The sequence below is a fragment of the Corvus moneduloides genome, chromosome 4 (genome assembly GCF_009650955.1).
Source record: "Corvus moneduloides isolate bCorMon1 chromosome 4, bCorMon1.pri, whole genome shotgun sequence".
NCBI classification, from domain to species: domain Eukaryota; kingdom Metazoa; phylum Chordata; class Aves; order Passeriformes; family Corvidae; genus Corvus; species Corvus moneduloides.
In genome coordinates this window covers 40,652,526-40,664,694 of record NC_045479.1, presented here as the reverse complement: position 1 = coordinate 40,664,694, position 12,169 = coordinate 40,652,526, and the positions used below count along the sequence as shown (strand labels likewise).

The following is a 12,169-nucleotide window of genomic DNA, read 5'->3' as shown; positions in this document are numbered from 1 at the left end:
CCAACTGAGTAGGAGGAAGGAGGAGGTTTTGGGTGCATGGTGCAACCTCTGGTGAGAGGCAATAAACACCCATCCTCCGTTACACAAACCGGCCCAGCTGTGGAACCCCCAACTCCACAGGCCACATCCATGGGACATTCCCGTGAGAGGCTTGGCCCCACAGGGCTGCACGTGGTGCAACAGACCCAGAGTCTGCTGTGAGAGACTGACCCCCACCCCAGGGGGACATGGCCGGACATGGCCACCCAGCCTGAGCATAGAAACCCATGGGACTCTGTGCCTTCTCAGGGACCTTCACCACCAAGAGACCAGCTGGAGAGGATCGTCAAGGCACCAGTGGGACCCAAGGAGCAGTGATATTCTTTTATTCTGTCTTTGTCACCCCTCATCCCCTCACCTATTTTCTATTTCTTTCTTTCCCCTTTTCTTCTCTCTTTCTCTCATATTTACTATACAACAAAACCCTTGCTATTGTCACTGGCATATGGTCTCGTTTGCACCTTAATTTGGGCAGAGGCATCTCTAAGAATGTTAAAACTGGATCTTAACACAGTTCCAAAAGAAAAGAAAACTTAGAACAGAAGAGATTTTTGTGTCCTTCACTATCTCCAAGAATTGTGAAGTAAAAATTTTTTTCTCAAGAAGTTCTTTTGTCCACAGAGAAATTAACTGAAAAGGAGATTTACTTCTCAGGAGAGAAGGAATAACTGCATGGCAAACTACCATAGGTTTGACCAAGACATTTGTACCTGGATCACTTTTTACTCCTACTGAATCACTCCTACTGAATGTGGATGTCTCAAGTATTTATGGAAGAAGACTGTAATTTGTGCTTCTTTGCCCAAACCAAAATGAATTTTCATAGAAGACAAAAGATTAACACGCCAGTTGTCTTTAGCCATAATATCCGTAGGTTTATTTTTATGAAGTGGAAAACAGATAACGTTTTTTCTGAAACTTGCCCAGGGAAATGCCCTAATTTTTTTGTTTGTTTATTCTTAAGGGATAAATGCTGTGTTTTATTGGCTGAAGTAACTCAAAATAAACATATGTCTTGGTTTTGGCATCATAATCCTCCATAAAGATCACTAATCCACCCCAAAAAGTTCCATGAAGTATACTGTATCTCATATTTAAAGGAAAAGCTGCTACAGCTTCATTAGAAAAACATAATTTCATTCAAGCTAGTAAGTGTTAATTTTTGAGACACTGCTGCAGCTGCAAATCAGAGAACAGAAACTCATATGGGAACTTACGTGCTTGCTGCAGGTCGATCCCATTCGTCATCACTCAGCCCTGTCTCATGAAATGGGTGGTTCCGTGGTTTGCTTGGAGGGGACAAACTGGCCTGCTTGGGACTCCTCCATTCATAGGTATTGAAGTTGTATCCTGAAGCCTGATAGGTGTGTCCTAAAAAGATGAATTACTAATTTACAGCAATGCATATGCTGAAAGGACAAGAAAGCACACCTCTGAAACTGGGTTCTCAAGAACTGTTGGATTCATCATTGTTGGCTTTTTTTTTTCCTGTTGTAGGCAGACTATTTGACCTAGATTATGTAGTGAATGAATCAATGAATCACATGTGATATGGATATGTTAAATATGTGTTAACATGGTCATATGCAACATGCCCAAACTTAAAGCTAAGTTATTAGGAAACTGCTTCAGATGTATTGAAAAAAGTTTGCAAAGATGCATTAAAAATCCCCATGAACTTGGCTTTTCACGTGCCCTTTCACTAGGGCTCTGAGAGCTCAGGGAAGGCCTGTCTCATAATGGGCACACATTCCCAGGACCAATATACACCATCTCTATCACCCATTTCTAAGTGTCTCAAGGCTGTATAAGTGGCATCAGATGGCTTTTATACCTACAGAGTTTATTTCTGGGTTTTTTATTTTATCATACTAACAAAGCAGGTATTACTTCAATAGTACTTCTTTAACTGAAACTAGGTGTAATTTGAATTCCAAGTAGGAAGCAGTTTCCAAGTGATGTTATCAAGAAGAACACATGGATCAACGAGTCACAAGCTGATGCTGATCTAGTAAGCAAAATCCATCATGGTAGAACTGAGATACAGAATATATTATATATATATATAAAATATATATGTAATAGACTTCACCTGGATACATTCCTTTTCTAGCTCTATAGTTGGTATTTTTTGATGTGCATATCAGATTAGGAAGCACTATTTTGTTGATGATTAACAATTATCACTGCTGCCACCCCTCTAAAGAGGGTAATTTGCTTCCATAAATCAGTCTAGACCTGTCTCCCTCAAAGCCTGTAACTAGCTCTGTAACGACAGAGCTGTGAGCATCTTCCAGCAAATTGGCAGACATTAACATACTCCCAGATTCTAGGAAAGGTATTGGTTGGGAAGATGCCACTGCTGTGTGGTGAAGGCTCTGGATTAGTAAGACAGACTAATAAGACAAAGGTACAAAATGGGGTATTAATTCAAGGAGAGAAAAGACAGCTCACCAGCATTAAATTGGTAATTAATAGGATAAAGCATTATCTGGTGCTCCAGAAACATCCCCCAACTCCTCAACTTGCTTAGCCTGTGCTTATTGCCAAGAAAAGTTTGGAGAAAAGCCAAAGTTAGCTTGATGGGTCAAGACAGAATGAACTTTAATAGAAATGGGGGCCACCATCACAGCAAGGGATAAAGGCACAAAGCTGTTTACACTCAGGCTGTTTAGCAGAGGTGCCATGTAATCAGCCAAGTCTGGGCTGATTTCTTTAAGGAAGTTAAAAAAAAATCTGCTTTGAGATACTGGTTCAGCTTTGGCATGGCATCTGAATCATCAGGACTTTGGAAAACATTCTGGGCCTCAGTCCTTTCCACAGCTGAAAAATTTGCTCCAAACATCATCAATTCATCCAGAAAATGAGAATTACCACTCTGGCACTTTTTTAGCAACACTTCTCCTTAGAACTTAAAAACATCAGAGGAAAATCTAATCTAACTTATTTTGATAAACTGACCAACACAGTTAAGAAAAGGGGTCAAATTAATCCAAATTCAAACTCCAGTGATAAAACTATTTGAGGTAAGGATCTATCTGTTCAGATAGCTTCCAGGTAATGGGAATACATGCTTTACTACGGAAAGAAACATTTTTAAAAGAGTTAAATAAAACACCAAAGTTGCGTGTAAGTTATTTTTCTTGTTATCAAGAATATTAAAAAATGTCTACATCCCTCACTGCCTAAAAAAAAATGTTACAAATTGAGATTATTTGAAAATCCTATATAAAACAATAGTCAGAGGTGAAAAAATTATCTTTATGGAAAATCATGTCTGTAAATAAAATGACTGTTTTTGACAGCTGAAAGTTAGATTAATACTCCAGGAATGAGGAAGAAGCAAGAGATTTACCAATCATAGGCAATGACTAATGTTGCCCTTCAGTAGTTTATAATAAATCTGTTGTCATTTAAAAATTAATGCATATGGGCATCAAACTCATGAACATCTCCAGAGTGTTCTGTGCCTTGCATTGATCTGTACTTGAAGGATAAACTCATTTAGTTGTGGATGAGCTATGGACCAAGCTATTCAGATGTCAGTAAAGCTAACAAAAGCCTGTTAATGTATTGATAAATGCTTTGTAACACATCACATCCTCATGAAAGAATGAATCTGAGGCCAGCCAAGTGCAAGAAATCATGCTGCCTGCCAAGGTGTGTGGTCATAATGAGACAGCAGCACATTATAAAGTACAGGGTTAAAAGTCAGTACAGGTAAAAAGTTCTCCTTAGGGCAAAGGAAGGTCAGCCAGGAAGGCAATAATTCCTGCTTTAAATGCTGATTGTATTTTTGACAGTACCTTGATTTCCAAAGCTGGTATCAATACCAGAGCCATCCCATGACTCTACTGCACTGTCAACACTTGGGACTGTAGTGGAGTAGATGTCCGAGAGCTTGCCAGATTTCTGTGCAGCAGAGCTTTCATCTTCAGCATCGCTCAGTTCACTCACGTGACCCACAGGCACAGAAAATTTCTTGGGACTGGTAGCTGAATAGGATTACATAAAAAAAGGTGTTGATCCTTGCTTTACTGCAGTTCTGAGAATCTGGTTTTTACTCCTGACACAAAGCTTTTCCATGGATGGCCTAAATGCTTGTTAATCTGCAATAACACACGCATTAAGAACCGTGAATGGTACCCTTGGCCACACTCACCATCTGTTTGCTTCTTGATTTTCAAGGTGACAGTTTCTCCTGCCATCTGTAATAAATGAATGGCTTCACTCAAAGGTTTTCCTTTCAGACTGCTACTATTTATTGCTAGGATTCTGTCTCCTATGTGAATTGCCCCAGTCCTACAATAAGAGAGAAGTAAAACATTGAGAAGAGAGCATAAAAGGCAACAAAGGCAATTTCTTTGCGTTTTGGAGCATGAAAGTCTCATCTCCCTTCCTTTATTTTGCTGTTATTGCTGTGTCACAGAATAATTATTTTGCTAGAAATGCTTAAAGCAAGTCACCTTTGTTGTAGTGACAACAGCAGAGCTGAGGCATGAAGAGGTGGATTTCTGTGTTACTGTGACAGTTGAGTTAATCACCTGTAGATGATATTCACTGCAGCCCACCTGTTCAAGAGCAATCTCAGACAGCTCAGTAAGTCCTGAAATGAGTCATGTTTCCAGAAGTCTCACAAAGTAAATAAAAGCAGTGTGAGCAACCAACCAGCTATTTCAAAAGCCTGGCCTTCAGGATGGGTTAATCAGGAAAACAAAATAAAGTATTTTTGTGCAAATGCACTGTTGCTTCTGGCCGTGCACAGTATTGAGTTTTGTGTGCTGTAAGTTCTCTCTGAAACCACCACCAAAGGTACAAGTCTCAATGACTCAACCAATCTGAGAAGTAACAGGTGACAAAAATCCTGACCATTTTCATTATTCTCTATCACTTACCAGGAGGAGCATTTCTGCTCCTCTGGTCAGGCTTTCTATGGTGTATCTGAGTGCCCATACAGATGCAGTGGCAGATAAGTATATGATAAGTTCAGATAAACTTGGACACATGAAGTGCTTGCTTTACTTACTGTACTATACAGCGCTATTGGCTTTAAAAGGCTGCTAAAATGTTCCTGTGACTGAGCAGTTTGATTGATCAGCTTTTCCTTGGTGATTTATAATAAGGACCACAATCCTCTGCCTTGTATAGTATGTACATCCTGCTCATGCTCCTGGAGCTTGGCAATGATCAAAAACACAACAGCAAAAAGATTATAAACTCAGATTTGGAGAATTATTAAAAAATTAATTGCTAAACCATGAAAATTAGGGTTTTTAGGTAAACAAAATGAATCTCTATCTTGACAGAGAGAACATTTAAAAATAATTTGCTTTCCAACTTACCTTTCAGCTAATCCTCCTTTCGTAAGGCTGGAAATTATTATGGGATCAAAGGGTTCTTCAGTACCAGAGATTGTAATTCCAAGAGGCCCACCATAGCGCTTGAGTTCAACAGTATAAATAATTGCTCCAGAGCTCTCCTGTTCATCTGCAATAAATGCCAAGGGGATGCAATTGGTTTCTTATGAAAGAGGGAATGAAAAAAATAGCATATTCAGTCTAGTGACTGGTAATGAAACAATATTTTCAAAGGATAACATTTCCGATACAATTCTTAATCATGTTCTACTGGATTATTTTTTAAAAAAATAAATTACCTATTGTGCAATTTTTTATTGCCAAAACCTAGACACAAGTCAACAGAAAAACTCCCCTTATTCTGTTAAGACTAAATTTTACTCTCTTTAAAACCTTCGGATCTTCTTTCCTATTGAAGTATAACTTAAGGCTATTTTGTTACAGGATCACAGACTGACTGAAGTTGAAAGGGATCTCTGGATGCCACCTTGTCCCACTTCCTGGGACAAGCAGGGCCAACTACAGCCGTTTGCCCAGGATTGTACCCAGGTGGCTTTTAAGTATCTCCACAGGCAGAAACTCCACGAGCTCTCTGTACAACCTGTGCCAGCGTTTGGTCACTCTCAAAGTAAAGAAGTGTTTCCTGACACTCTAACAGAACCTTGTGTGTTTCAGTTTGTGTTCATTACCTCTGGTCCTGCCACTGGGTACCACTGAGGAGAGCCTGGCTCCGTCTGCTTTCCATCCTCCCTTCAGATATTTGTACACCCTAATGAGATTCCCCCTTTGAGCCTTGTCTTCTCCAGGCTGAGTGGTCCCATATGCCCCAGCCTTTTCTCAGAGGAGAGATGCTCTGGCTTCTTCATTACCTCTGTGACCCTTTGCTGGACCTCATCCACTATGTGTCCATGTCTGTCTTGTACTGGGGAGCCCATGGACTGGACCCAGCACTCCAGAAATCTCTCGACAGTGTTGAGCAGGAGAGAAGGATCACATCCTTTGACCTGCTGGCCAAGCTCTGCCAATTGCAGACCAGGAGGCTGTTGTCTTTATTTGCCACAGCATCACATTATTAGAGAAAAGGCAAGTTACTCCTATGGTATAAATACTGATACTCATCTGTTTCTTGAACTGAAAGGAAGGTGTTTAAAATTAAAGGTAATCCAAAAGTTTTAAATGCAAACTTCCTTAAAAGAATTCTGAGAAAAGTCAAAAGTCATTTTAAGATGAGCAGCTGTATTAGTAAAAGAATCCCTGTTTTTGATGGACGTGTTTTAAGCTTTTTGTAACAGAATCGAAAATATCTTCTGAATACTGAATTATCAACTAAATTGAATAATAAGTCCATTAGATATTATTTCATTATATTGCATGGAGTAATTTGCATGATTTTGAAATTTTATCTCACCAAACAATTATCACAACTGGAAAAGAATCCATCACTGAGTAAACTTAAATACAATGTATTTCCTCAAACAATACTAAATAGGTGTTGCACCAACAAGAAACGTGCCTGTATTTATATAATGCTCTTTACATACTATTAAAAAACCCTAACCACAGCAACAGAGCAATCAACTGCACCATCTTTGAGTTGTGAAGTAATATTTTAAAATTTAAAATGCTAGATTTCTCCTCAAATCAAAGTAATGAATGCTTTCTAGCTCATGTTCTGATGTTGGTATTTAGCCAGGATGACTGGTCTGGTAGGCAAATTTTCCTAAATCTGTGGGTAATGACATTTTGAACAGTTCAGTGAATGTGGAAAATGTCTAGAATGCACATTCATGAATGTTACTAAAACTAACTAAGACAAGATAGAAAATTCAAATGTTACCATTTCTGTTCCTGTAGGTGGAAAAGCTTAAAAAGGAAAAAAACCCCACCTGCATCACTAGCAAAAGTTCAAAGAGTTGCCTTCTTCTAATACTGAACATGGTACTTCAAGCAGAGTGGGAGGAACACTAATAACTTTGAAGCTATTTTGCTTCTTCTCAATTTTCAGAAAATTTAGATCTTTAGTTCCTTCCCCACCCTGCTCTGTCCTATTTCCTCCTTGTTATCCATGTACAGAAAATGCTACACACAGAGAATCAAAGGAGAGAAGAATTAGTGGTGTTTATTCAGCAAAGAATACTGAGATTTTCTTGCCTACTTGAGGCATTGCCATCAGTGTTTTGGCACAGTTCACATCGACTGCACTTTAAGTGACGTGCTCTTTCCAGAAGCACCCAACTCCCAAGATGGCACTGGAAGCTCCTGTCTGGCATACAGTGGGCTAGCATGCAAGCTGCCACTGCACAGCTGTCCTGGGCTGACTGTATGATACCGTATGGCACAATGGCAGCTTTGCTTGCTTAAAGCACTTATGGAACAACCACAAATCCCCTGGGATCTAATGCTGGTACTGTTTATGCAGCTGTGGCACAGATGGTACAAGACTTCAACTGAAGGATGGAAAGTAACCCACCAAGCTAATTGAAAATGCAATATCCAGCACTTGCTAAGAGTTGACACCATACTGACATTTCTCTGCTATAAACACAAAGTGAATAAGAAGCTATAATCATCAGCAGCCCTGCCACATAAGAGTTGGAAGTCTATAGATCTCAGTGAATAACTGGAAAGAAGACTGATCCATTATGTCTATTCTCTGGTTAGCTGTAGGTCAGAACAGTAATGGTAGAATGTTATGCTGTTCTCTTTTTTTAGTGCTTCCCAGGCAGCAGCAACACGACCTATCCAAGACCAGGGCATGCATGTGGCCTGAATTCACCAGGAAGGCCAGTTCTGCCATGAAAGCAAAGAATGCTGATATTCAAGAACGGGAGGTAGCCATTAGGTTAGTCAGGATTTAAAATTGCCCTCAGTTTGCGAAGCTGGCAAGAAGAAAAGGCAAGAGAAAAACTGCTGGAAACATACCTCCGTCTGGGGAGAAGATCTAACTGAAGTATAATGGTTATGCATCTCATTTTTGAGATTTTCCATCTTTCTTTTCTTGTGATGCAATTGTGGGTAATTCTTGGAAACCACATTTAATGAAAGTAGATCCTCCGTGCTGCAGTGCCTCTGCTCTGCCCACTGACCTCTTGCTCGTCAGAGTAACATCTGACCAATACAAAAAGGGCAAAGAGCAGCAGGGTCTGGGGAGCACCTGACATACATCATCCTGCTGTGGCCTCAGCTGCATGGTGGCTCAGAGGAACACAGCTCTGAGACCCATACTCCTTGCCTGACCTTCCTCAAAAAAGCATGCAATGAAAAATAAAAAAAAGTTTAAATCTTAATCTTATTCTGTGATTTACAAAATATTTTGGGAGTTCTCCATTCCTACTTGTCAATTAGCATCAGGCTTTTATTTTCTCAGGGAATTTATTATTCTCCTCTGTTGAGTTTCAGCAGCACATTTTTTCCTTTGTGAGAAAAAAACCCTTTCATAACTAAATTAATGGCAAATACACAAAAAATTATTTTAACTGAGATATACTTTTTGTTACACCTTTGGTACTGTTATGCCACCGTTTCCTAAATATTTTTTCTTTAACATTTCAGGAGACACTTACTCATTTTAAATTTCAAAGTACCTGAAATCTCCTATAAATACTTCCATTTACGCTTTGACACTTAGTCAGCTGTTACAAGAACAATTTGTATAAAGAATTTTTTTTCTGTAGGTTTCTGAGTAGCTGTCTAGGTACATTTGAATCTGTTCAATTACACAAATCATGTCTGGATAAAACACTGTAGTTGTGTGAGAATCTTGATATAGATATATGATGTAACTATAAAATAAGCAAAGTGAGTGTGTAAAAGAAAACTGTGGTATAGGAATCCCACTGAGACTAAAATCTGTACCAGTACCATGGTGTGCAATACCTAAGAGAGCAAAGATCTTACTTTCCATGGGTGGAGACTGAAATCCACATTTCAATTACAGCAACAATTTGCACAAGGTACTAAATGCAGCTGTCTTTGCTTTGTACTATAATACTGAGAAGATACTTTGTTTGCTTTCAAAAGCAATTAGGAGGGAGGAGGAAAAAGGAAAAGAGCCTTCTAGTGCAATTCTAAACACCACTTCAACAGTTGCACTTGATTTCAAATAATAAAGTGTGGCAGGCTGTGCCTTTTTGCTGTGAGACCGTATAGAGCTGAAAAGAAGTACATCTTCAGTTTGTGCTTTTGTGTAACGCTGTAATATAAACACCAGCAGTAATAACCGTCTTACTTCCTTTGCCACTACAATGCATAACAGAACTCACTTTATTATCTCCAGGTAGAAATTCTGCTCTTATGGAATCCATAATGGGGAAGACACAAAACGATTAATGGGTGTAGGTGTACAAAATTATAGCAGGTCCATTATTCCACTGGGCTGATCAGACATGGCTCCTCCACCAGACATCCAGCACAGCATGTTTAAGCATGTGAACAGTTGTACTGAAGTCAAATTTTAAAGTTTATGGACAAAGCATGCACTACACCATTTTGCTGGAGAACTGAGGCCTAGGGATCCGTGCTTTGCTAACCATGATTCCAATCTTAAAAGCAGAGAAAATCCCAATACTCTGGTAAGAAACAGATCAACTTTATATGGCTGCACCTGAGGGCAAACTGTCTTTTCAGAGAACTGAAGAACTAATTTTGCATTGCAGCTCCTGCAAGCAATATAGCCAGCAAGAAAATTCAAAGCTTTATATACCATTAAAATTCTTTTTGGGTGACATTTTCTGATTATCATTAGCATAAACCAGACGTGTTTAGAAAAAACATTTCACTAAAATTTAAATGTAAAAGAAATCCCCTATGTTCTAGAAATCCTGAAAATACACATGAATCTGCAATAGTCATTGCTAATACCGGAATTATCTTCATCTTTGCGGATCTTTAACTTTACAAGGTCCTCACAGTGCTGAAGGATCTGGACAGCATCCTCCATTGAGCAATTGTCAAGTCGAATATTATCTATTGCCAGCAACTTATCACCCAGTTCGAGTGTCCCCGTTCTGTGAACAAGCAAACAAGCTTACATGAAACCCTAACTTTAAAAGAAAGGTATCTTAAAAGGTATAAACATGATTATAGAAACAAGATGGATTTTTAAGACAATTATTTCTTAATATGCCTTCTATTTTCTATACTTTTTTACAAAAGCTTTTATTACAAAAAAAAAAAGCGCACAGTGTCTTACAAGCTCTCTCTGTTTAACTTGAATGTGGCTGGTTACATATATAAACAGCTTTTTACTGGGAGCTCTAATGTCTTACCTGTGAGCAACACTTCCTTTCTTGATATCAGAAATAACCAGAGGGTCCCCCGGTTTTCTACTTGACGGAGCTGTAATAAAGAACATATACAGGCTTTTCTTTTGTTTCTAGATATGCAGATGGACTGATTTTGACCATAAATCAATACTTCAAACACATTACTTACTTGGATCATATTCCTCCCCTACGCCTAAATTATCTGAACTTTAGGTACAAACAAACACCAGCAGCACATTAGCAAGACTGATACTGCTCAAAAATTAGAAAATTTCGGAATTGCGGTGACTGGTACGAAGTGAATTTAGCCTGATATGTCTGAATTCTGGGTTAGACCAGGACTGAGCCATCTGAGGATATCACAGTACAGCTCCAGTGATCTATCATAAAATGCTGTGTAGCTATAATACCTAAGGAAGACTTTCTGTCATTAGAATCTTTCAGTGCAACTACTAATGGTGATCTTTTGCCAGAATAAATCCTGTTTTACTATATCCCTCACTGACAGAGCTGCTCTGGCAAAATATCTAGGGTGGGCTAGTCCATGTTCTTTCCATCCACTTCTGTCCTGTCCAGTGCTTAAGGTAGAGGTATGACAGTAATGCTTCCTGGGTGAGAAGGAGGAATCAACTCCCAATAAATGAGATGCTGTGGACAGTGGCTACACCCCCCACTGGGCTGATACACAGCTACCATGTTTGCATAGGTGCAGCTTACATCACACTGCTGTTTGCTTCGGTGCAGCTTACATCACACTGCTGTTTGCTTCACTGCAACTCACTGCTTCCTCTTAAGCAACCTGTGCCTCTCTTGATCAGTAACCTTGCCCCCCCTGTACTGCTGCTGAGCCTTAAGCACTGTGGACTTTTCCCAACTTTGTACTGGAGATACCGACTAGAAGCACTGCCATTCCAGTCATTTTAGTAAAACTCCCACCAGTCCTCTCCTTACACACTTATCTCTTTTTGGAAGTATCTGACATTAATGGTCAATTTTTCTAGCTGTCCCTCATGGATAAAATTTTGCTCTGCTCTTCAACACCAGGCACTGCAATTCTTTACCAACTTGAGCGAAAGTATTTGACAAGTTTCCCTTTGCCAGGAAATTCGCTCAGCAATTTTGCTTTACCGTTAGTTGCCTAGAAGCAGTTAAATACCCTGGAGGAAGACAACAATAATCACTGACTACTTCCAGAGGTCTGTTTCTTGAAGTGGCTTCACTGAATGCATTGTTTTGGAGGGTTCACCCATTTGCTGACAGAAGACTGCACTGAAGATCTGATATGGCAAGCAGTGGGCTTAGAACTTGAGGGTGATGAAGACACATTTTTAGACAATTGTGTGGCACATGCTGTCTACCTTTGGGAAGAATATCACCTACAGCTGCTCCATCCAGGAGGTGCTCCATGTGGTGAACACAGACGGACTTTTGGGACTGTTAACAAAGAGTGTGTTGATATTAAAACATTGCCGTGTGGTATAAGGCTCTCAGCTCTCCTGAAAGCACTGA

The 12,169-nt window shown here is 39.5% G+C and overlaps 1 protein-coding gene across 11 annotated transcripts in view; it reads right to left on the bottom strand.

The window, feature by feature from the left end:
- GRIP1 (glutamate receptor interacting protein 1) overlaps positions 1-12,169 on the bottom strand; it is a 323,862-nt gene that overhangs the window by 16,461 nt on the left and 295,232 nt on the right. For all 11 annotated transcript variants that reach the window (XM_032105201.1, XM_032105206.1, XM_032105209.1 and 8 more), the window contains 6 exons: positions 10,664-10,733; positions 10,257-10,402; positions 5,382-5,526; positions 4,202-4,341; positions 3,846-4,034; positions 1,257-1,410 (listed from right to left, as the gene is read on the bottom strand). In XM_032105201.1, coding sequence (XP_031961092.1) covers positions 1,257-1,410; positions 3,846-4,034; positions 4,202-4,341; positions 5,382-5,526; positions 10,257-10,402; positions 10,664-10,733 — 844 coding nt within the window. The remainder of the gene's footprint in view (positions 1-1,256; positions 1,411-3,845; positions 4,035-4,201; positions 4,342-5,381; positions 5,527-10,256; positions 10,403-10,663; positions 10,734-12,169) is intronic.